This window comes from Candoia aspera, chromosome 2, assembly GCF_035149785.1.
Source record: "Candoia aspera isolate rCanAsp1 chromosome 2, rCanAsp1.hap2, whole genome shotgun sequence".
Classification (NCBI taxonomy): domain Eukaryota; kingdom Metazoa; phylum Chordata; class Lepidosauria; order Squamata; family Boidae; genus Candoia; species Candoia aspera.
The window spans coordinates 130,661,362-130,688,173 of NC_086154.1; the positions used below are offsets into that span (position 1 = coordinate 130,661,362).

Here is a 26,812-nt window from a genome sequence, read left to right on the forward strand (position 1 = left end):
ATGACCCATCGTCGGAGCCGTAAAGGACGCCCACCGTCACCTGTTCCCTCGCCGCCATGTGACATCTAACCACATTCTGGCCAAAGAGGAAAGAGCGCGAGGGCAGAAAAGTCAGCCGCCATCTTGTCTCCTCGGTGGGCCATGCGGCGTAGCGACCTCGTCGCGGCTTTTTCTTTTTGGGGGCTCCTTGCGCTATTTATTAAAGTCCCGCCCAAAGCTGGGTTCTGTTTGAACCTTATCGATCGCCAACGGGGCTTTGCCCCCTCAGTTCGCCGAGCGTCGGGCGCTTCTTACCGCCGGAAGCCCCCGAAGCCTTTTCTAGGTAAGTTCCCAAGCACGTTAAGCGCCACGACGCAGCCCAGGACGGGTAGCGTCGAGGAGACTTTGCCGGGGAACTTTCCCTGAAGTGTCTCGCGGATTAGCTGGTGGGCGGCGAGGGTTTACAGCATTTTCTTAGTCGCGGAATTCTCCGTTGGGGAGAGGATTGCAAACGCAACCAGGCGAAGGGGCTCGGTATGATTTTACACAGTCGTCCCTTTAAGATCACTGGGATCTGCTTTGGGGTGACTCCTGTTGTTTCTCCGGCGAGAGAGGCAATGGCTCTATCTCGAGAATCTGCTTAGGCGGGAGCGTCTTACCCGTGATCTTACTGCCTGACAAGCGGCACCGACCACAACATGTGGTGGCGTTTTGTTCCCGAAACAAAACTCAGAGGCATCTTAGGACATTTGTTACCACGCTCCATCCTCTTAGCGCCCCAAGAACGTTTTCCTTAGGAAAGTAAACTCTGTCAAAAACGTAGATGCTCTGTTGGATCAAATCAAAGACCTATCTGACTGAGCAGTAAATGTCACACAGTGTTCAATTAGATGTGTTCAGGAAGCTCACATATAGGGATAGGAGGGAGATGGCCCTGTCCACTGCCGCTTCTGGGAAGCTGGTACTGTATTGAAGATATATTGCCTGTGATTCAGGAGAAGAGAACAAAATACCAGGGCTGGAAGCTCTTGAAAGCTTGAGCCTCCATGAATGAATGGTCATTCTCATCCAGCCACAGCTATGAATTATGCAGTTTGATTGTGCAAAAAGAAAAAAAAGAAGCAAGTTTGCTGTGGGAAAATGTTTATCGCTAATAATGCTCGGTTGGAAGGCTTTTAGTGATACTTCCAAATGGAATTAATTCCAAGGAAATGGAGCAATTTTAAGAATAGGGTTAACTGACCAAAAGTTGGTGTCATAATCTTTCAAGAGTAAAAATATGTAATGATTAAATTAGTTTGTCTTCAGCAAAGGATCGTTACCTTGTCGTGGTGCTGGAGCTTGAGCACCTCAATGATGCCATGAGCTAAACCGTGAAGGGCCACCCAAGACGGGAAGGTCATGACAGAGAGGTCAGACTAAATGCGATCCCTGGGGAAGGTAATGGCAACCCACCTCAGTATTCTTGCCGTGAAAACTAAATGGATCAGTACAACCAGAGATATGTCGGTATACCATCGGAAGATGAGACCCCCAGGTCGGAAGATGGTCAAAATGCTACTGGGGAGGAACAGAGGATGAGCTCAACTAGCCCCAGACGTGATGACGCAGCTAGCTCAAAGCCGAAAGGACGGCTAGCGGCCGACGGTGCTGGTGGTGAACGGCGAATCCGATGTTCTAAGGATCAACACACCATCGGAACCTGGAATGTAAGATCTATGAGCCAGGGCAAATTGGATGTGGTTATTGGTGAGATGTCAAGATTAAAGATAGACATTTTGGGCGTCAGTGAACTGAAATGGACTGGAATGGGCCACTTCACATCAAATGACCACCAGATCTACTACTGCGGACAAGAGGACCACAGAAGAAATGGAGTAGCCTTCATAATTAATAGTAAAGTGGCTAAAGCAGTGCTTGGATACAACCCAAAAAACGACAGAATGATCTCAATTCGAATTCAGGGCAAGCCATCTAACATCACAGTGATCCAAATATACGCCCCAACCACAAATGCTGAAGAAGCTGAAGTAGAGCAGTTCTATGAGGATCTGCAGCACCTACTGGACAACACGCCTAAAAGAGATGTTATTTTCATCACAGGAGACTGGAATGCTAAGGTGGGCAGTCAAATGACACCTCGAATTACAGGTAAGTATGGCCTGGGAGAACAAAACGAAGCAGGACACAGGCTGATAGAATTTTGCCAAGACAATTCACTCTGCATAACAAACACTCTCTTCCAACAACCTAAGAGACGGCTTTATACATGGACTTCACCAGATGGACAACACCGAAATCAGATTGATTACATCCTTTGCAGCCAAAGGTGGCGGACATCTGTACAGTCGGTAAAAACAAGGCCTGGAGCTGACTGTAGTTCAGATCACGAACTCCTTCTTGCACAATTTAGGATCAGACTAAAGAGATTAGGGAAGACCCACAGATCAGCTAGATATGAGCTCACTAATATTCCTAAGGAATATGCAGTGGAGGTGAAGAATCGATTTAAGGGACTGGACTTAGTAGATAGGGTCCCGGAAGAACTCTGGACAGAAGTTGGCAGCATTGTTCAGGAGGCGGCAACAAAATACATCCCAAAGAAAGAGAAAACCAAGAAGGCAAAATGGCTGTCTGCTGAGACACTAGAAGTAGCCCAAGAAAGAAGGAAAGCAAAAGGCAACAGTGATAGGGGGAGATATGCCCAATTAAATGCAAAATTCCAGAGGTTAGCCAGAAGAGATAAGGAATTATTTTTAAACAAGCAATGCGCGGAAGTGGAAGAAGACAATAGAATAGGAAGGACAAGAGACCTCTTCCAGAAAATTAGAAACATTGGAGGTAAATTCCAGGCAAAAATGGGTATGATCAAAAACAAAGATGGCAAGGACCTAACAGAAGAAGAAGAGATCAAGAAAAGGTGGCAAGAATATACAGAAAACCTGTATAGGAAGGATAACAATATCGGGGATAGCTTTGACAGTGTGGTCGGTGAGCTAGAGCCAGACATCCTGAAGAGTGAGGTTGAGTGGGCCTTAAGAAGCATTGCTAATAACAAGGCAACAGGAGACGACGGCATCCCAGCTGAACTGTTCAAAATCTTGCAAGATGATGCTGTCAAGGTAATGCATGCTATATGCCAGCAAATTTGGAAAACACAAGAATGGCCATCAGACTGGAAAAAATCAACTTATATCCCCATACCAAAAAAGGGAAACACTAAAGAATGTTCAAACTATCGAACAGTGGCACTCATTTCACATGCCAGTAAGGTAATGCTCAAGATCCTGCAAGGTAGACTTCGGCAGTTCATGGAGCGAGAATTGCCAGATGTACAAGCTGGGTTTAGAAAAGGCAGAGGAACTAGGGACCAAATTGCCAATATCCGCTGGATAATGGAAAAAGCCAGGGAGTTTCAGAAAAACATCTATTTCTGTTTTATTGACTATTCTAAAGCCTTTGACTGTGTGGACCATAACAAATTGTGGCAAGTTCTTAGTGGTATGGGGATACCAAGTCATCTTGTCTGCCTCCTGAAGAATCTGTATAACGACCAAGTAGCAACAGTAAGAACAGACCACGGAACAACGGACTGGTTTAAGATTGGGAAAGGAGTACGGCAGGGCTGTATCCTCTCACCCTACCTATTCAACTTGTATGCAGAACACATCATGCGACAAGCTGGCCTTGAGGAATCCAAGGCTGGAGTTAAAATCTCTGGAAGAAACATTAACAATCTCAGATATGCAGATGATACCACTTTGATGGCTGAAAGTGAAGAGGAACTGAGGAGCCTTATGATGAAGGTGAAAGAAGAAAGTGCAAAAGCTGGCTTGCAGCTAAACCTCAAAAAAACCAAGATTATGGCAACCAGCTTGATTGATAACTGGCAAATAGAGGGAGAAAATGTAGAAGCAGTGAAAGACTTTGTATTCCTAGGTGCAAAGATTACTGCAGATGCTGACTGCAGTCAGGAAATCAGAAGACGCTTAATCCTTGGAAGAAGAGCAATGACCAATCTCGATAAAATAGTTAAGAGCAGAGACATCACACTGACAACAAAGGCCCGCATAGTTAAAGCAATGGTGTTCCCTGTAGTAACATATGGCTGCGAGAGCTGGACCATAAGGAAGGCTGAGCGAAGGAAGATCGATGCTTTTGAACTGTGGTGTTGGAGGAAAATTCTGAGAGTGCCTTGGACTGCCAGAAGATCAAACCAGTCCATCCTCCAGGAAATAAAGCCAGACTGCTCACTTGAGGGAATGATATTCAAGGCAAAACTGAAATACTTTGGCCACATAATGAGAAGACAGGACACCCTGGAGAAGATGCTGATGCTAGGGAGAGTGGAAGGCAAAAGGAAGAGGGGCCGACCAAGGGCAAGATGGATGGATGATATTCTAGAGGTGACGGACTCGTCCCTGGGGGAGCTGGGGGTGTTGACGACCGACAGGAAGCTCTGGCGTGGGCTGGTCCATGAAGTCACGAAGAGTCGGAAGCGACTAAACGAATAAACAAGGGGCAAATTAGTTTGTGATTAACCTGTGATTTGGCCATATTGTTGAGTAGAAAGTCTGAAATGTCCACCAAAAGTGTTTATTGGTAACACATGAAAAATAAGGTGAAAGTGGCATTGTTTAGTGAACTGTTGTGATGCCACTCAGCATTCACAGAAATGTCAGCTTCCTTCCCAGATAGGGAATGCACATTGTGTCTGAAGCAGGATCTTCCCAAGTGAGCCATGAATGGGGAGGATTATCCCCAAATCCTTCCTGTGCAGCTAGATACAAATTGTTTAGAACAAAGGGAAAAGTTGGACACAGGACTACAAAAAGGAGAAAAGTAAGATCATGTAGAAGGGGCTCTCCTAAGTTTCCTTCACACAGGAATTGCCATTATCAGGGATCTTGGGGGAGGGCCTTTTTGATCTGGATGGACCCTACTCTGCCAGTTTTAGAAAAGCTATCTAAACATGTTTTTTCCAAAGGCCATGGGGGTGGAAATATGGTGACCTGTTTGCTTTTTTAATTTATGTATCTCTAATTCTAAACTATACCATCGGAAGATGAGATCCCCAGGTCGGAAGATGGTCAAAATGCTACTGGGGAGGAACAGAGGATGAGTTCAACTAGCCCCAGACGTGATGACGCAGCTAGCTCAAAGCCGAAAGGACGGCTAGCGGCCGACGGTGCTGGTGGTGAACGGCGAATCCGATGTTCTAAGGATCAACACACCATTGGAACCTGGAATGTAAGATCTATGAGCCAGGGCAAATTGGATGTGGTTATTGGTGAGATGTCAGGATTAAAGATAGACATTTTGGGCATCAGTGAACTGAAATGGACTGGAATGGGCCACTTCACATCAAATGACCACCAGATCTACTACTGTGGACAAGAGGACCACAGAAGAAATGGAGTAGCCTTCATAAATAGTAAAGTGGCGAAAGCAGTGCTTGGATACAATCCAAAAAACGATAGAATGATCCCAATTCGAATTCAGGGCAAGCCATCTAACATCACAGTGATCCAAATATACGCCCCAACCACAAATGCTGAAGAAGCTGAAGTAGAGCAGTTCTATGAGGATCTGCAGCACCTACTGGACAACACGCCTAAAAGAGATGTTATTTTCATCACAGGAGACTGGAATGCTAAGGTGGGCAGTCAAATGACACCTCGAATTACAGGTAAGTATGGCCTGGGAGAACAAAATGAAGCAGGACATAGGCTGATAGAATTTTGCCAAGACAACTCACTCTGCATAACAAACACTCTCTTCCAACAACCTAAGAGACAGCTTTATACATGGACTTCACCAGATGGACAACACCGAAACCAGATTGACTACATCCTTTGCAGCCAAAGGTGGCGGACATCTATACAGTCAGTAAAAACAAGACCTGGAGCTGACTGTAGTTCCGATCACGAACTTCTTACTGCACAATTTAGGATCAGACTAAAGAGATTAGGGAAGACCCACAGATCAGCTAGATATGAGCTCACTAATATCCCTCAGGAATACGCAGTGGAGGTAAAGAATCGATTTAAGGGACTGGACTTAGTAGATAGGGTCCTGGAAGAACTCTGGACAGACGTTCGCAACATTGTTCAGGAGGCGGCAACAAAATACATCCCAAAGAAAGAGAAAACCAAGAAGGCAAAATGCCTGTCTGCTGAGACACTAGAAGTAGCCCAAGAAAGAAGGAAAGCAAAAGGCAACAGTGATAGGGGGAGATATGCCCAATTAAATGCAAAATTCCAGAGGTTAGCCAGAAGAGATAAGGAATTATTTTTAAACAAGCAATGCGTGGAAGTGGAAGAAGACAATAGAATAGGAAGGACAAGAGATCTCTTCCAGAAAATTAGAAACATTGGAGGTAAATTCCAGTCAAAAATGGGTATGATCAAAAACAAAGATGGCAAGGACCTAACAGAAGAAGAAGAGATCAAGAAAAGGTGGCAAGAATATACAGAAGACCTGTATAGGAAGGATAACAATATCAGGGATAGCTTTGACGGTGTGGTCAGTGAGCTAGAGCCAGACATCCTGAAGAGTGAGGTTGAGTGGGCCTTAAGAAGCATTGCTAATAACAAGGCAACAGGAGACGACGGCATCCCAGCTGAACTGTTCAAAATCTTGCAAGATGATGCTGTCAAGGTAATGCATGCTATATGCCAGCAAATTTGGAAAACACAAGAATGGCCATCAGACTGGAAAAAATCAACTTATATCCCCATACCAAAAAAGGGAAACACTAAAGAATGTTCAAACTATCGAACAGTGGCACTCATTTCACATGCCAGTAAGGTAATGCTCAAGATCCTGCAAGGTAGACTTCGGCAGTTCATGGAGCGAGAATTGCCAGATGTACAAGCTGGGTTTAGAAAAGGCAGAGGAACTAGGGACCAAATTGCCAATATCCGCTGGATAATGGAAAAAGCCAGGGAGTTTCAGAAAAACATCTATTTCTGTTTTATTGACTATTCTAAAGCCTTTGACTGTGTGGACCATAACAAATTGTGGCAAGTTCTTAGTGGTATGGGGATACCAAGTCATCTTGTCTGCCTCCTGAAGAATCTGTATAACGACCAAGTAGCAACAGTAAGAACAGACCACGGAACAACGGACTGGTTTAAGATTGGGAAAGGAGTACGGCAGGGCTGTATCCTCTCACCCTACCTATTCAACTTGTATGCAGAACACATCATGCGACAAGCTGGCCTTGAGGAATCCAAGGCTGGAGTTAAAATCTCTGGAAGAAACATTAACAATCTCAGATATGCAGATGATACCACTTTGATGGCTGAAAGTGAAGAGGAACTGAGGAGCCTTATGATGAAGGTGAAAGAAGAAAGTGCAAAAGCTGGCTTGCAGCTAAACCTCAAAAAAACCAAGATTATGGCAACCAGCTTGATTGATAACTGGCAAATAGAGGGAGAAAATGTAGAAGCAGTGAAAGACTTTGTATTCCTAGGTGCAAAGATTACTGCAGATGCTGACTGCAGTCAGGAAATCAGAAGACGCTTAATCCTTGGAAGAAGAGCAATGACCAATCTCGATAAAATAGTTAAGAGCAGAGACATCACACTGACAACAAAGGCCCGCATAGTTAAAGCAATGGTGTTCCCTGTAGTAACATATGGCTGCGAGAGCTGGACCATAAGGAAGGCTGAGCGAAGGAAGATCGATGCTTTTGAACTGTGGTGTTGGAGGAAAATTCTGAGAGTGCCTTGGACTGCCAGAAGATCAAACCAGTCCATCCTCCAGGAAATAAAGCCAGACTGCTCACTTGAGGGAATGATATTCAAGGCAAAACTGAAATACTTTGGCCACATAATGAGAAGACAGGACACCCTGGAGAAGATGCTGATGCTAGGGAGAGTGGAAGGCAAAAGGAAGAGGGGCCGACCAAGGGCAAGATGGATGGATGATATTCTAGAGGTGACGGACTCGTCCCTGGGGGAGCTGGGGGTGTTGACGACCGACAGGAAGCTCTGGCGTGGGCTGGTCCATGAAGTCACGAAGAGTCGGAAGCGACTAAACGAATAAACAAGGGGCAAATTAGTTTGTGATTAACCTGTGATTTGGCCATATTGTTGAGTAGAAAGTCTGAAATGTCCACCAAAAGTGTTTATTGGTAACACATGAAAAATAAGGTGAAAGTGGCATTGTTTAGTGAACTGTTGTGATGCCACTCAGCATTCACAGAAATGTCAGCTTCCTTCCCAGATAGGGAATGCACATTGTGTCTGAAGCAGGATCTTCCCAAGTGAGCCATGAATGGGGAGGATTATCCCCAAATCCTTCCTGTGCAGCTAGATACAAATTGTTTAGAACAAAGGGAAAAGTTGGACACAGGACTACAAAAAGGAGAAAAGTAAGATCATGTAGAAGGGGCTCTCCTAAGTTTCCTTCACACAGGAATTGCCATTATCAGGGATCTTGGGGGAGGGCCTTTTTGATCTGGATGGACCCTACTCTGCCAGTTTTAGAAAAGCTATCTAAACATGTTTTTTCCAAAGGCCATGGGGGTGGAAATATGGTGACCTGTTTGCTTTTTTAATTTATGTATCTCTAATTCTAAACTATACCATCGGAAGATGAGATCCCCAGGTCGGAAGATGGTCAAAATGCTACTGGGGAGGAACAGAGGATGAGTTCAACTAGCCCCAGACGTGATGACGCAGCTAGCTCAAAGCCGAAAGGACGGCTAGCGGCCGACGGTGCTGGTGGTGAACGGCGAATCCGATGTTCTAAGGATCAACACACCATTGGAACCTGGAATGTAAGATCTATGAGCCAGGGCAAATTGGATGTGGTTATTGGTGAGATGTCAGGATTAAAGATAGACATTTTGGGCATCAGTGAACTGAAATGGACTGGAATGGGCCACTTCACATCAAATGACCACCAGATCTACTACTGTGGACAAGAGGACCACAGAAGAAATGGAGTAGCCTTCATAAATAGTAAAGTGGCGAAAGCAGTGCTTGGATACAATCCAAAAAACGATAGAATGATCCCAATTCGAATTCAGGGCAAGCCATCTAACATCACAGTGATCCAAATATACGCCCCAACCACAAATGCTGAAGAAGCTGAAGTAGAGCAGTTCTATGAGGATCTGCAGCACCTACTGGACAACACGCCTAAAAGAGATGTTATTTTCATCACAGGAGACTGGAATGCTAAGGTGGGCAGTCAAATGACACCTCGAATTACAGGTAAGTATGGCCTGGGAGAACAAAATGAAGCAGGACATAGGCTGATAGAATTTTGCCAAGACAACTCACTCTGCATAACAAACACTCTCTTCCAACAACCTAAGAGACAGCTTTATACATGGACTTCACCAGATGGACAACACCGAAACCAGATTGACTACATCCTTTGCAGCCAAAGGTGGCGGACATCTATACAGTCAGTAAAAACAAGACCTGGAGCTGACTGTAGTTCCGATCACGAACTTCTTACTGCACAATTTAGGATCAGACTAAAGAGATTAGGGAAGACCCACAGATCAGCTAGATATGAGCTCACTAATATCCCTCAGGAATACGCAGTGGAGGTAAAGAATCGATTTAAGGGACTGGACTTAGTAGATAGGGTCCTGGAAGAACTCTGGACAGACGTTCGCAACATTGTTCAGGAGGCGGCAACAAAATACATCCCAAAGAAAGAGAAAACCAAGAAGGCAAAATGCCTGTCTGCTGAGACACTAGAAGTAGCCCAAGAAAGAAGGAAAGCAAAAGGCAACAGTGATAGGGGGAGATATGCCCAATTAAATGCAAAATTCCAGAGGTTAGCCAGAAGAGATAAGGAATTATTTTTAAACAAGCAATGCGTGGAAGTGGAAGAAGACAATAGAATAGGAAGGACAAGAGATCTCTTCCAGAAAATTAGAAACATTGGAGGTAAATTCCAGTCAAAAATGGGTATGATCAAAAACAAAGATGGCAAGGACCTAACAGAAGAAGAAGAGATCAAGAAAAGGTGGCAAGAATATACAGAAGACCTGTATAGGAAGGATAACAATATCAGGGATAGCTTTGACGGTGTGGTCAGTGAGCTAGAGCCAGACATCCTGAAGAGTGAGGTTGAGTGGGCCTTAAGAAGCATTGCTAATAAGGTAGCAGGAGACGACGGCATCCCAGCTGAACTGTTCAAAATCTTGCGAGATGATGCTGTCAAGGTAATGCATGCTATATGCCAGCAAATTTGGAAAACAGAGGAATGGCCATCAGACTGGAAAAAATCAACTTATATCCCCATACCAAAAAGGGGGAACACTAAAGAATGTTCAAACTATCGAACAGTGGCACTCATTTCACATGCCAGTAAGGTAATGCTCAAGATCCTGCAAGGTAGACTTCAGCAATTCATGGAGCGAGAATTGCCAGATGTACAAGCTGGGTTTAGAAAAGGCAGAGGAACTAGGGACCAAATTGCCAATATCCGCTGGATAATGAAAAAGGCCAGGGAGTTTCAGAAAAATATTGTCAGCGGGAAAACCTCCCAAAAGAATCCCAATTCACAAGGTTCGATGATGCAGAGAAAAGAGTTTATTTGTAACGCGTTTGCAAAGGCGGGTCCCTCCGTGCAAGAAGGAACCCCGAACGAAGTTAACACAAAACTTTTATACCCTAACTGTCCTCCCCCTCTTACGAGGGCTCAGCTCACAATCTTTCTATCTATTTCCAAAACATTTTATGACCAATCTCGATAAAATAGTTAAGAGCAGAGACATCACACTGACAACAAAGGTCCGCATAGTTAAAGCAATGGTGTTCCCCGTAGTAACATATGGCTGCGAGAGCTGGACCATAAGGAAGGCTGAGAGAAGGAAGATCGATGCTTTTGAACTGTGGTGTTGGAGGAAAATTCTGAGAGTGCCTTGGACTGCCAGAAGATCAAACCAGTCCATCCTCCAGGAAATAAAGCCAGACTGCTGACTGGAGGGAATGATATTAAAGGCAAAACTGAAATACTTTGGCCACATAATGAGAAGACAGGACACCCTGGAGAAGATGCTGATGCTAGGGAGAGTGGAAGGCAAAAGGAAGAGGGGCCAACCAAGGGGAAGATGGATGGATGATATTCTAGAGGTGACGGACTCGTCCCTGGGGGAGCTGGGGGTGTTGAAGACCGACAGGAAGATCTGGCATGGGCTGGTCCATGAAGTCACGAGTCGGAAGCGACTAAACGAATAAACAACAACAAATACTAAACTGCATTGTTTTGTTTATTATGTGTATTTATTTTCAACCTTATTTACAAAAATTGGGTATGCAAGCTGCTCAGTCAGTATTGATTGGAGTGGTATTCTAAGCCAAACAAATAAATGTAAATGTAAAAAACAGTTTGATTTTCTTTCTTATGAGATTGACCTGTCTTCTAAAAAGAGGGAAGGGGGATAATGGGCTGATTTCCTTAGCAATGTGCCTCAGTGCTGCAGGGCCAGGAGGTGATTATAGAATTTATTCCTTTTATTTTTTGCTCCTTTTAAATTCCTAGAAATTAACATGGGGTGTGGGAGCTTTCTCACACACCAGAGTTAGTGGGGAGGACTCTCTAAAAGATAAGTAGTGGCAGAGAAAATTACTAAGATGCACATTAAAACAGGAGATTGAGTTAAACTGGGAAGACTCAGAGTGTTTCTGGGAGAAGAGGTTTGATACCTCCCACCTGTTGCCCTACATGCTCACCCTCAACCCTGCTATGTGGAAACTAGGGGCAACTGACAGCTTTCACTTACTTTTTAATGCTTTTGTCTGTGCGCGTGTGAATGCATGCTGTTTTATGCTCTTTTGTGCCATAGGGAATGGTGTAATCTGGGATAAATAGATGGGCATTCCCCCCTGCTTTTCTTCTTTTTAGCAGAGACATAAAACAACTTGCAAACACATGTGTTATTTTTTATTTTTAACTTTTGGTTCAACCAGTTACCTAGACTAGTGTTATGGGATAGAACTCTCTAATATGTTGTTGAGGAGTGGGTAAACATCTTTGTCTATCTAACCAACAGAAGATATCTTGAGGGACAATATGTTGGGTTCCAAAACTGTTGTGTGTGAGACCAGAGCAGACAGTTCACCACACAAGTGGCACCTAACAGATAAGCGCTATCAACCCAATTCAGTGAAAGAAATTGCAACCTTAACTCCAATTAAAAGAATGAAGCTGGAATTCTAGAGTATCCAGGGTTGTAGGATAATCTGAGAAGTCAAAAATATATATTAGGAGGTGATATAAAACACTGTCCATAATGCTACCAAGAAAAGCATGTTGTTTTAAAAACATAGAAAAGGTCTGCTAGATCAGGCCATAGACCCATCTAGTCAAACATTCTGGGTTTGCAGTGGCCAACTGGATATATTAGGAAAACTCATGAACCTTGGCAAGAGGACAATAGCACCTTTGTCAGTAAGTAGTTTCCCAGAGCTCTGCTTGCTTCCCAGGATCTTTTCCCAGCTTCTCAGAATTCTTTGGCCTTCTGAAGGTTCTATGGCTTTTTTGACAGTGTCATTTTCCTGGGAAGTTTTTTTGTAATGGAGTAGTTGCCCAATTTGACACAAGCTGAGGCTGTGCTTTATTTTCTGTGGGAAGATGGGTTAGCTTTAACTAGGCCCCACAAAATCTCCTAGAGAACAAAAGGCAGGAAGGGAAGGAGACAAATGCATAGTTCAAACTCAGTTTAGATTTTTTAAAAATAAATGCTATCTCAACTTCCAAAAAGCTGAAAAATAATGTTAAATATTATGATAAACTGGATTGTCTTTATAAAACAAAAAAACCTAAAGGTCTTCCCCAGTTTCTCCCTAAAGTAATAGTAAAGGTTGACAAAAACAGATTCATCAATAAATATACCTAACTGAACAATTCTATCAGCAGATTGTACTTTAGTGAAAAGAAGTGGTGTGAACACAGAATATAACCATAGCAAAAGAAAATCTAACCATTGGAAGCAAAGCATTTTTTTTCATCTTTTCAAAACACATGGTAAAGCAAACAACAGCAAATACAGCAAATAGTATAGTCCTTTTATATTTGAACACCATTATTAGGCCAGAATCAATATTTTGCAATGGATTAGGTCTATTTGAACAGTTACTTTAGACTATGTGAGGTAAATAGTTCCCAGGAGCATAAATGTGAAAATTTATGAAATGTTATTACAAATATTTAAGCATACAAAAATGAATTAACATAATGATATGAGTTGATAAGTAGTTCTGAATAGGATTATTAGAGAGATCTTAGCAGGAAAAATATAACATTAAAGGAGAACAATAAGATGCTGTTATTATTTCTCTGCTGCTCTTTCTAGAGGAACCCCCCCCCCCAGACCTATCTTATTACTAGCAACAGTAAAAATAATTTTGAAAAATCATAAATATAGAAGTTCAAACAAGGTTTTTATTTATGTATTATGTGTAGCCAATCTTTCAGGCTAACAGCCCTCCTAAAATGGATTACAAAAAACACACACACGTGTGTGTTTCCCACAGATCGGACTGAGGTGACTTTTTCTTTTAGCCAATCGCAATGAAAGTAGTTTTAGCTTTCCTGTGGAGTTGATTTCATGGTCTGGTCTATTTAGTGGGGCTGAGACTCTGGTCTTCCTCTTTTAACATTTATGTGAAACTGCTGAGTGAAGTCATCCATCAATAGGGAGACAGATCAGTGTATGCTTATGATACTCAACTATATATCTTGACTATCTGATTGACCAAGTGATGTTGTCAAGGTCATGTCCTAGGTCTGGAGGCTATCTAGGACTGGACAGGAAGGAACAGGCTCAAACTCACCCCTGACAAGACTGAGCATTTATGATTCATGGTTCTTGTGCTGGAGATTTTCTATCTTTGATGCTGAATGGGATTGCACTTTCCCATTCAGAACTGGTGCACAATGGGTGGGGGGGGGCATCCAGAACCCAGCTTCTCCTTGAAGAGCCAGTAGCAGCTGTGATTAGGTGGCACTTTGCACAGATTCATCTGTTGCAACAGTTATATTTAAATCTGAACCAGGAATCCCTTCTCATGGTCATTCATGCCCTGGTCATCTTGCATGTGGATTATTGCAACATGCCTCTACATGGGGTTGCCCTTGAAGTCCACTTGGAAGTTCAACTGGTACAGAATGCAGCCATGCATGCAGTTATGGGTGCAACTTATGGGTGCAGTTATGGGTGCCTCTGCAGGGAGGCTGGGCCCATTTGATTGGCCTGCCCCTGGCGACTGATGGACCCTGTAGGGTTTCAGAGGGAGCTGGGGGTTCATACTCGAAGATCTGCATGGTCCAGTGGAGGCCCTGGCTACTGCCTGGAATAGGAAGGTGGCTGGGGCCTTGGACAGGATCGTGCCTGTGTGACCTCTCTTGTCCCACCAAACCTGACACTCCCTGTTGTTTATGGAGGAGCTGAGGGTTCTGAAGAGGATTAAGAGATGTCTAGAGTACCGCTGGAGGAAGACAAAGACCGAACCCAACCGAACACAAGCTAGAGTCGCTGTTAAGGCCTACTTTATGGTAAGAGCGGCAAAACGTCATTATTTCTCCACTCTTATTGCATCCGCAGAATGCTGCCCGACAACCCTGTTTAAGATCACCCGATCTCTCTTGGGGAAAGCTTTTGCAGAAATCCACCTACAGGGCCAGGCTGAGTTTTCTGGGCATCTGCAGGATAAAATTGCTTGGATTCATTCCAAGTTGGACTCCAAGTGTGAGACATGGTCTGTGGAGATGCATGGGGAATGTACTTGCCCAGTTATCTGGGAACAGTTTGATCCTGTTGGGCCCAAGGAAGTGGACAGGATCCTCCAGACTGTAAATGCCACCACTTGCCAACTAGATCCATGTCCCTCCTGGCTGGTGAAGGCAGCTCGGGAGGTAGCGTGTGGTTGGGTCAATGGTAAATACATCCTTGAGAGAGGGAGTGTTTCTGGCTGCCTTTAAGGAAGCACTGGTGCGCCCCCTCCTCAAGAAACATTGCTGGACCCTAATGTACTGGATAATTTTTGTCCAGTCTCCCACCTCCCCTTTTTGGGGAAGGTGGTTGAAAAAGTGCTGGCATTGCGGCTCCAGAGGATTCTGGATGAAACGGATTATCTAGACCCCTTCCAGTCAGGTTTCAGGCCCAGATATGGGACAGAAACAGCATTGGTCGCACTTATGGATGATCTCTGGTGGGAGTGGGATGGGGGCAGTGCATCCATTCTGGCTCTTCTTGACCTCTCAGTGGCTTTCAATACCATTGACCATGGTATCCTTTTGGGGCGACTCAGGGAGTTGGGGGTGGGCAGCGTAGTTCTGCGCTGGTTCACCTCCTTTCTCCAGGGCCGGTCCCAATCGGAGTTGATAGGGAGCAAGAGATCTCGCCTACGGCCCCTCCTTTGTGGGGTGCCACAGGGTTCAGTACTCTCTGCTCCTTTTTAACATCTACATGAAACCACTGGATGAGATCATCTGTCACCACGGGATGAGGTATCATCAATATGCTGACAGTACTCAATTATACATCTCCATCCTGGGTAAAGTCAGTGATGCCATCATCACCCTCTCTAGGTGCCTGGGGGCTGTGGGGATCTATATGGGGAACAACAGGCTTCAGCTGAACCCTGGTAAGAGTGGCTGTGGGTTAATGGCTCCTTGGTATCTGGGAATTTACCATCTTTAGTTCTGGATGGGGTTGCATTGCCCCAGACAGACCCGGTGTGGAATCTGGGGGTCCTCCTGGACTCACGACTCCTGCTCAAAGAGCAGGTGGCAGTTGTGGCCAGGAGGGCCTTTGCTCAACTTCATGTTGTATGCCAGTTACGCCCTTTCCTGGATTGAGGGGCCCTTTGAACGGTCACTCATGCCCTGGTCATCTCCTGTATAGACTATTGTAATGCCCTGTACATGGGGCTACCCTTGAAGAGTATCCAGAAGCTACAACTGGTCCAGAATGCAGCCATGCGGGCAATCTTGGGTGCCCCAAGGTCGGCACATGTAACACCTTTGCTGTGCGAGCTGCGTTGGATTCCAGTCTGCTTCCGGGTCCAATTCAAGGTGTTGGTTATCACCTTTACAGCCCTACATGGCATGGGTCCAGGCTACCTGAGGGACCGTCTCATCCCCGTTACATTGACCCATCCTACCCGCTCATGCAGAGAGGGCATGTTACGGGTCTGTAAGAGAATTCCACCTGGTGGGGTCCAGGAAGCAGGCCTTCGCTGCAGCAGCTCCTGCCCTCTGGAACATTCTTCCCCCGGAGGTGAGGCAAGCCCCCTCGCTCCTGGACTTTCGTAAAAAACTGAAGACCTGGTTCTGTCAGTGCACCTGGGACTAGGAGGGGAATAGTCATTCTTGGGGATGGCTAGCACCTTAGAATGGCCCTGATATATTCACAGAGTGAAGTAGAACCTTACTGCCATCTGGATTTTATTGCATTTTATATTTTTACCTTCTATTTGTATCTATATTTACTGTATTATTTATAGTTTGTATTGAATTTTAAATTTTATTTTTATTGTAAACCGCCCAGAGTCCCTCCTTGAGGGGGAGATGGGCGGTGATAGAAATTTTATAAACAAACAAAAAAACAAACAAACTTGGTATGCCCATGTAACATTTCTTCTACGTGAACTGCAGTGGTCACCAGTAAGCTTCTGAGTGTGATTCAAGGTGCTGGTCATCACTTATAAAGCTCTGGCCATCTGAGGGATTGCCTCTTTCCCACTGTTTCTGTTTCCCCCAAAAGAGGTGACACAGCAGGTGTATTTTGTGTCCCTTCTTTAAGCAGCGCACTGATGGAAATTAGGAAGTTCACTTTCTCTGTCATAGCACACGCCCTCTGGAATAGCATAAACCCAGAGGTCTGGCCCACCTCAACTCTGCAAGCTGTTAGGCAATCTTTGAAAACTTAGTTGCTTCCCCAAGCTCTGAGATGGGTGGATGGTGCACACATCTGATGTGTAATGTTTGTTTTGACTAAGGTGCATTATTTCCCCGTTTTGTTGTGTCTGGTTTAATTGTTTAATTACGTCTAATTTGTATTTATTTTTAGGTATTGTACTTTTTTTAATTGTATGCCAGTTGGATGGCATTATAAATCCAATAATTCAGCAAGCTTCTGTGATGGCTGTTCTTTGCCTTCCTTTCTCTCACATCAGGGATCTTCCCCACTGGCAATTGATCGTAAAGAATCTGTGGAGGTTGGAGAGGGAGGAATCTGGCAGAGCCTTCCTTGCTCTCCAACAATATTTAATGCATTTATTTGGAACAGTTTATATTGATGATAACCCACTTTGAAAGGATTTTTATTAGGAATGGCAGGATATAAATAATTGTATTAAATAAACAAGACTCAGTATGACATTTTAATAGGAAAACTGCAAATGCTGTATATTAATTTTTTAAAACAATAGTAAAGGAATACTTTATTTTAAAAAGAGAATATTTCAGGCATTACCTGATTTTTTTCCTCTGCTAATATCAAGCAACAAATTATTATTCCCTTGCTACAAAAGGTGACACCATTATAAATTCTGGCCATCCCACAACCCCCACAGTCACATGATCGCAATCTGGGTGCTTAAGACAGTGTCCCATGGTCATGTGATTACGATTTGCAACCTTCCCTGCTGGCTTCCCATGAAGTCAACGGGGAAGCTGGCAGGGAAGGTTGCAAGTTGCTCAGGTAGGTCTCTCCCACCCGCGCCCCCTTCCCCTGCCCTTCTGCACTCGTACCACTGCTCCCTGGCCACCTGTGTACCCTCCCTGAGCCTTGCTGTGCTCGTGCTGCGCCTCCCTGGCCACTCGCATAACCTCCTCCACCCGGCAGCAGCCACTTGCCTGCCTGCCAACCTGCTTGCAAGCCACCTGGAACGTAACTTCCTGCCGGTTTCCCCACTGACTTTGGTTGTTGGAAGCTGCAAGGAAGTTTCAAGGAGGTGCCTGCTTAATGGCCCATGATACTCATGTAACGACAGCAACGGGGACTGCAGGGATTGCTGTTGCTAAGCGTCACGTGACGTGCTTTATGACTTCATCGCCTAGAGATGGAAATTCCAGTCCCAGTTGTCATCGTAACTTGAGAAGTACCTGTGTCCATTTGACAGGCTAGAAAACAGGAGGCCATGAGTTCTAGTCCCACCTTAGGCATGAAAGCCGGCTGGGTGACCTTGGGCCAGTCCCTCTCTCTCAGCCCAACTCATCTCATGGTTGCAGTTGTGGGGAAAATAGGAGGAGGAAGGAGTAATAGGTATGTTTGCTGCCTTGAGTTATTTACTAAAAAAAATAAAGGCAGGACAGAATAAATAAGTTAGCACAGCTAGGACATGTACAGCAGTGTTTCCAAATTTCAGTACCCTATAAGTATGTTGACTTAGATCCTTCGAAATACTCAACCAGCAAGGCCATTGCTGAAAATTTGGGTCATTGGGCCAGACATTAGTCCTATAATAAAAGTACTACAAGAAACAGAATGTAGAAAATAATGGTTGTTAGCATTTACTTTAAATAATTCTGTTGAATATAAGATCTGTTTTATGGGGTATGCATTTTACCAGCATCACTTTTTTATTTCTAGGATGTGGAAAAAGACCTCTTGGACCTAAGATAGTGACTGAGTCTCGGATTATAGGTGGACATGATGCTCCACCTGGGGCATGGCCATGGCAAGTTAGTCTTCAGCTCTATGAATTTCCTGGAGGATTCAGCCATGTATGCGGTGGATCTTTAATTAATAACAACTCAGTATTGACAGCAGCTCACTGCATTAAATCATGGATGTATGTATCTTTTATTCTAGGTCTTGTTTTATCTTTTAAAGTTAACTTTTACTATAAAGAAAGTATACTGGTTAAAACAATTGACTGAGATATTTATATCTATGTACAGGTAGTCCTCCCTTAATGACCGTTCATTTAACAATGGTCCAAAGTTACAACTGCCTCAGAAAAAGTGCTTTATGACCTGTACTTGCACTTATGACCATTGCAAAGTCGTACCACCCCCGCAGTCATGTGATCACAATTCAGGCACTTGGCAGCCACCTCGCATTTATGATATGATCATGATTTGCAAACTTTTTTTGCCGGTTTCTGGCAAAAAACGCCCCTTGGGGAAGCCAGATTCACTTAACAATCCATGATTCACTTAATGACCATGGTGATTCGCGTAACAGCCATCGTAAGAATGATCGTAAAATCGGGTCTGGTCATGTGGTTACTTGCTTAACGACCAACCGCTTAACAACCAGTTTTCTGGTCCTTATTATGGTTATTAAGTGAGGACTACCTTTATCTCCATAACCATATCCTCTGGGATTTAAATGAGCTTGGAGCAGGGGTTTTGCAATGTTAGTCTAGAATCCCAGAAAGACATGTTTCAGAGAGTATATGTGAACTCCTTTGAGTTCCAGAAAACTACTTACCTGTTCAAAAATTTCTGGCACATCAGATAATAGTAACAGACTCAGGGCTGGCAGCATGCTATTTATCTAGACTATTTTAATGTTATGTAATTGGCTGGAAGTATGAGTAGGGAGGAGTGGAGATTTTTTTTAACCTTACAGTCTGTATCTTCCCTGTTCTAATGCTTATCTTGTATTCAATATGCTTAGTTCAGATATTTCCTGTTCCTTTCTCCTGTTGCTTTCTCTTCCCCCTCCCATCATTCTGACTTCCTTCAGCTTTCCATGGCATAGCTTTCTCCTTGTCTATCTCTTCGTTCCTTGGGCAGCACAGATAGAATTCCATCTGCTCCCCAGGTACAAATAAATGACCTTTTTAAAAAGATGGCCTAATTTAATTTCTAATCTTTTTAGATTAAAATGGAGTCTTGCAACTAAACTTGGGTGCTTTTTTCCATCTTCTAAAATGAGTTCTCTTTAGCCACTTTGTAGGCTTCTATCAGTTTTTGGAACTTGCATTTTTTTTTTTTACCATTCTGAAACACTTTTCTACAATTTTATTGGGGAATAACAGGTGGTGAATGTTGCTACTAGCCCTGATCTCTGCATGGTTACTGTGTAGCAGGGATTTGTGTTTATAAACTTATAGTTTACATCATCTTGTGTATCCAAATTAGTACTTACTTTCAAAATACTGTAAACTGTTAAAAGTATAATCAGGCAATTGCAGGTTTGTCCAACATTTTTGATGTCAATATTCCTTTTGGTAAAAAGATGAATAATTGTTCTGGCTTTTACAGTTTTAATTCAGAATTTTTTTAAAGCTGGCTGAAAACTTCAGTTGTAGAAGAAAACTGAAAATGCCCTATTTTTGACTGACAATTAGTTTTAAAGAAAAACTTTTGTTTAAACCTAAACTATATAAGACTTCGAAAAAAAATGAAACTAAATTCTTCTGTGAAGTTCTCTAATATTGGTTCAATTACTATTGAAAACAGAATGCTCAGCTAGGTGGATTTTCTGATCTCATTAAACAAGGCTTATCATATTTTTATGCATATATGGTTTTACTGATTGTATTGCTATTATTTTTCCAGAAAATTTTATTTTCCCCCCTCTATTTGATTTGATACTAGACAACCCATGACCTGTTGGGTTATTGTTTCAGAGATATTTCCTTAACGATTTCCTCAATGCCTTCAAGGCAGAGCTTCTAATGTACTGGAAAAGTTCTTAAAAATTCAGGGAGAGATGCATCTGCATTGACAGTAGCCCATGTTGAACTGTATTGTACAGTCAAACATCAGGAGTTGACCACAGGAAATGTTTTATGGCATTTTGTTTTATGTCATAAAATGTTTTATGATAATTTTTATGTAATAAATTGTTTTATAAAATTTGCCAAGTTTCTATTCCACAGGAGTCCTCGGTCCCAGATTTTGGATGCATTCTGTAACTTAGCCCATTTCAGGTACCTTGGTTCAAAAACTGTTGTCCTATGATGCACCGTTTCACCCAGTTAAAGGTTACAAAGTATCAAACAGACATGAGGGTTTTAGTAGTATATAGATTAGTTTTAAAGGCAAAACTGAAATACTTTGGCCACATACTGAGAAGACAGGACACCCTGGAGAAGATGCTGATGAGAGAGTGGAGGGCAAAAGGCAGAGGGGCCGACCAAGGGCAAGGTGGATGGATGATATTCTAGAGGTGACGGACTCGTCCCGGGGGGAGCTGGGGGTGTTGATGACCGACAGGAAGCTCTGGCATGGGCTGGTTCATGAAGTCACGAAGAGTCGGAAACGACTGAATGAATAAACAAGAAGATTAGTTTTAACACAGAGTATGAAGCAGGAGACATTAAGTCTTAAATCTTGGTTTAAGTCTTAATTCTTAAGTCTCAGCTTGAGGTAGCAATTGTAAGGTGATAATTGATTCTATATAGGGGATTTTATTCTATTCTAGGGAGCCAGTCTTTTGGAGGGTTGTGATTGGCTTGCACCATCTTCGTAAATACAGCTATCATACAGTAACGTGCCGAGTCAGAGCTATCTGGGTTCATTCTAATTATAGTTCGAACAGCAATGAAAATGATGTTGCCTTGTTTAAGCTAGTGAAATCTATCCAATACAGTGATTATATTCAGCCCATCTGCTTACCGGAACCTCCTCTTTGGAATAAATCGCAATACTCATGTTATATAAGTGGATGGGGAGACGCAAAAGAGAAAGGTAAAGCTTTTTTTTTTCCTTTCATCTAGATCATTGTCGAGAGCGAAAATTAGTTCAGCAATGTGATAAAAGCAAAGCTGTTTTGCCTATATGGAGGAAAACCTGCAGTGTCACTAGGTTATATTCAACAAATTGTTGCTGGAAGTCTTGAGTTATACATTTGTTTTTGCTGTCCCATTTTACATGTTTAGATGTATACTTAAACATACAAAATGATTTTTATTCATTAAATTTTCTGGAAGTTTAACATATATTACCTTTAGTTCAGTCTTGCTCTTACTGAACAGGCTGAACAATATTTCTGAGTTCAGAGAATTTGTTCTCTTAGCTAGACAGCATGAGTGAAACAGATGAACTGTCTTCTTGGGCTAATTGGTTAACATTTACCCATTCTTTCAACCTTGTAGCATTATAATGATCTTAAGTCATTTAGGAAAAATAGCTAAGTTACATTCAAAGTTACAAGTATTCCTTCTTTAAAAATAAAACACCCCACCAACTCCTGCCCCATAAAATTAAAGGTTTGCTCTAAGAATTGCTGCATTCAACAAGCTTTATAAATTACGTACATTGAACAGTATGCATAATTTCTGTTAACAAGCAAGTTGTTGAACAATGAGTGGCAGTTCAGGATTTCAGTCCAGTCTGCTCAGCCCCCTTCCCTTTTCTCATTTTTCTTTCCCTACTGGGCATCCCTACTTTGTACATCTGAAAATACTGGATTCTCTTAGCTCCCAAGTACAGGTAATCCTTGTTTAGTGACCACAATTACAGCAACTTGGTCATTAAGTGAAGCGGTTGCTAAATGAAACAGCAACTGTGCTTATGATTTTACAGCTTTCCTTTGCTTTACAGACCTGCAAAGGTTGTAAATGTGAGGATTGGTTGCAAAGTTACTTTTTCATCACTGTTGTAACTGAACAGTTGCTGTACAAGGAAGTCACTAAACAAGGACTACCTGTATGGTGTCTGCAGCCATGTCTACTAACTATCTTGCGAGGTACATTATTAGTCACAAGTTTAACTGATGTATTAATGTGGTGGAATGGTTAAAGTGTTGCATTGAGTTTGGGGAAAGAAGTTCAGATCCCCACTTGATCATAGATCTCAGTGGGTGATGTTGAGCTAAAAGACCATAACTGACCATAACTATCTCATAGGGTTTTGTGAGGATAAAATGAGTTGATTCCCTCATGGGCCACCTTGAATCCCCAGAGGTAAGGTAGGATGTAAAAATAACAATAAATCTAAAAACCTGTAGTTTATGAACAGTATCTTCTTTGATCTATTCCTGAAAAGAGGAAACTTCAGAACTATGAGATAATTAAGCTACATGGGTGTGAGGAAACAGTCTCACTTTGAGTTCACTTAATGACCAAGTTGCTGGTCCCAATTGTGGTCACTAAACAAGGATTACCTGTACTTGGGAGCTAAGAGAATCCAGTATTTTCAGATGTACAAAGTAGGGATGCCCAGTAGGGAAAGAAAAATGAGAAAAGGAAGGGGAGCTGAGCAGACTGGACTGAAATCCTGAACTGCCACTCATTGTTCAACAACTTGCTTTGTTTAGGTAAGTAGTCTGCTTTTCACTTACATTCTGTTACATGCAGCTAGGAGGTGTACAGGTCCTTGCTTAACATCCATTTGTTCAGTGACCATTCGAAGTTACAACAGTGCTGAACGAAGAGACTTAAAACTGGTCCTCTAAGTTCCAGCCGTTGCAGCACCCCCACGGTCACATGAACAAAATCTGTACCCACCTGCACTTACAAGTGCCTTTTGGCCGCCTGTCTACCTGCTGCTGCCAGCTGCCACCCCTGCCTGCCGCTGCTGTGCCCATTGCACTGCACGCTACTAGTGTACTGACTGGGGTCTTCTTTCACGTCAGTGCAGTTGGGATTCTCTCATGTGTTGCCCAGGGACTCCGTTCACACCCTGCCCAGGGGCTCCATTTGCACACCAGTCAGGGCCTCCTAGCCAAGTCTGGCTGGTGGCAGTGGGTAGGCAGGTAGCCAAAGGGACAGAGATGGGACAAGATAGGCAGATGGGGGAGTTCAAGAGGAGGCAGTCCCTTACCTTACCAAGGCTTGGGGCTGGGAGGGACCAAGCCAGGAATGGTTTGGATTGGAGTGGGTCCTTGCCTAACTATTGGTGGGATTTGGTAAATGATGGCAACAGGGACTGCCAGGATTGCTGTTACTAAGCAATGTGGTCATGTGACATGCTTTGCAACCGCTTCACTTAGTGATGGAAATTTTGGTTCCAATTACCATAATTAACCAAGGACTACCTGTATAGGTAAAGTTTCAAATAGTAAAAAATGTCTTTGCTATTGTTGAGTACACACACAACTAAATTATATTGAGATATGTATTACAGGAATATGTGGAGAGGCCAAAAGAGAATACAGATTGGCATACAAAAAAATAATATTGAGCTAACTAATCTGTGTTCAACTAAGAACTAACATGTAGGAGTCACCTGGAAAGTTACAACAGTACAGACTTGTGTGGTATGCTAAATGACGTAAAATGGCATGGGAAGTGGTAAAAGAATAAAAGCACATTTTCCCATGTATTGTTCTTGGGGGAACAAGATGAAGGAAAATTGGCTTTCCATACTGTTATCAGATGGGATGGGATAAATCTAGTTATTACTCAGATAAATGAAGCTAGACCTCCATAATTCTCAGCAAAAGTCAGATTGACTGGGGAATTCTGGGGATGGAAGCCCACTGTTATGTCATCCTAGGGCCTGGGAAAGAGGAGAATGGTTTGGAGAACATTGCTAGCTATTGGGAAAATGGATAGCTAGCTCTCTGGTTCATCACTATTAACAAGAGAATGAAGAAATCTCTGAGATTGAGTCCTAAAAATGAAACATTAAGTTATTGATATTTCTGTAACCTTTTCCTTTCTCCTTTTAATAAATCAGATTAGAGAAGTCTCTGAGAATCTTATTTTGGGTATATTTGGCTGTCAAGAACTTGACATCCGCTTTCTGCAAGGTATCCAGTTGCAGAAAGTTGATCTAGATAATTTATTCCTCAACTTCAGAGTTAGGGGTTAGGCTAATGGTTTTTCCATCTTTTGGACTTGGAAGTAGAATCTAGAAAAACTGTTAATTGCATCTTTTGGTCATCTCCCAGGATATTGGACAAATTAAAATAGTAGCTGAAAAGCTTTTGAGAAGATGTACTAGTTAGAGTGAGTTTTGAGAGAGGGGGAAAAAAAAACTTTTCCTGCCCAATTTCTCCACACAATGCATAGTTTTATATACCTCACTGATTTCCTACTTCCCACCTTTTTTTGAATGTAGATTCCAAAATGTTCTAGCCTTTCTCATACAGAATGTGTTTGAACCCACTGATAATTTTGATTGCCCTCTTACCAGCTGTATTATATATTTATCAAATGTGGCAACTAGTATGATACACAGTATTCCATATGAGGACATACTGTAGGCGTGTTACAGTGTTGGCAGTTTTATTTCAAATCCTTTCCTAGTAATTCTTAGCATGAAATTTATCTTTTTCACAATTGTGTGACACTGAATTAACATCTTCATAGAGCTATCCACTGTGACCACAAGATATTTTTCCTGATTATTACAGATACCTCAGACCCCATTCATTGTATAAGTGAATTTGGGTTTTTGCCCTAATGTGCATCGCTTTAGACTTATTTGAACTGAATTATATTTCCATTTGGTTGATCATACACCCAATATAAAGAGACCAAGAGTTATTTGGAGTTGGCAGCATCAAATTGAATAAAATAAATACTTAACAGTCGCTTGGTTTTTACCATTCCGAACATTTTGGTATCATCTGTTTGACTGTGCTTCCCTCCACTGAGAAAATTGCCCTTGATTCCTGATCTTTGCTCTCTGTTTTTGGCCAGTTAGCAATCCATAAAAAGATAGGTCCTTTTATCCTATGAGTACTAACTTTACTCAAAATCCTATGAATACAGTAAATATCAAATTACTGAAAGCCCTTTTTATTGCGGGCCATAAGATCTTCCAGCTTGCAGTTTTCTTGAATAGAAAAGAATGCTGCATTTGATAGTGGACAATACAGTGTTCCACACTGATGCTAATCGTTATATTTTAGTTATAATGCATTTAACTGACATACAGTATATGAAGCTGCTATCTCTCCTCTGCTGTCAGACATAAAAATTCAAACCTCAGTGAAAGCTTCATTTGGCAAGTACATATTACCAACAGTTGTTTTCAACTGATGGGCACCTCACCCTTCAAGGCTAGTGATCCTTAAAGGAACAATCTGTTCAGGTATTAAATTTGGAGGAGGGGGAATAGGTACATAGTTTCAGGTTTATTTCAGGGGTGTAATTCTATTGTTGAGGTCAACATATTTCTATTTTTTGCACGTATCATGAGAAACCTTGACAAATGTATTATTTGCCACATCTGAGTCAGAATTTTACTTAAGAAATACATATAACTTGCAGTAATGGGTCTTGCAGCCTGAGTTTGAGCCCAGTGCAGCACACACAATATAAACTGGAAGTTTGTTTACCACTGTTTACAAGTATGATAGCACCCTTCACATAATTGTCCTTTTTCATCAGTATATAATGCACACTCCCAGTAATATCTCTAGACATCATTTAATTAGAAAAATCAAATTTCAGTAATCCAAACATAAATATGAACAATACATATTCAGTAGTTCCTCTGGTCTTGAGTTTTTAAAAGACTGTGAACTTAGGTTTATATCTTAGATTGTACATGAGTACAAACTACTTTTTAATTTGTTATATATTAATATAAATGTTGCTATTTTGGCTAATAGTTGAAATACAATAAATGGAAGGTGAATACATTTAACTGTGTGGGTCATGTGTGTTTTAAGCTTAGTATAGATGGTGCTGCTTGACTCAAAACTGACTCCGGATTTCAACTACCAGAATTTTTAGCCGCTGTATTGGCAGGGAATTCTGGGAATTGCAGTGTAATATATTTGGAAGGCTGGCTTTAATTTAGACATCCATCCATCCATCCATCCATCCATCTATCTACCTGTGAGGTGAGTTGAGCTGAGAGAGAGGGACTGGCCAAAGGTCACCCAGCCGGCTTTTATGCGTCAGGTGGGACTAGAACTCTCAGTCTCCTGGTTTCTAGCTCAGCACCTTAACCACTAGACCAAATTGGCACATTGATGTCACAATTGTGTCTG

General features: G+C 42.5%; 2 protein-coding genes across 2 annotated transcripts in view; one reads left to right on the top strand and one right to left on the bottom strand.

Moving 5' to 3' along the window:
* ATF1 (activating transcription factor 1) overlaps positions 1-26,812 on the bottom strand; it is a 364,083-nt gene that overhangs the window by 191,186 nt on the left and 146,085 nt on the right. The gene's annotated exons all lie outside the window — the stretch shown is intronic.
* LOC134490068 (transmembrane protease serine 9-like) overlaps positions 142-26,812 on the top strand; it is a 62,958-nt gene continuing 36,287 nt past the window's right edge. Inside the window, exons 1-3 of the mRNA XM_063292952.1 lie at positions 142-322; positions 18,554-18,755; positions 21,344-21,609. Coding sequence (XP_063149022.1) covers positions 142-322; positions 18,554-18,755; positions 21,344-21,609 — 649 coding nt within the window. The remainder of the gene's footprint in view (positions 323-18,553; positions 18,756-21,343; positions 21,610-26,812) is intronic.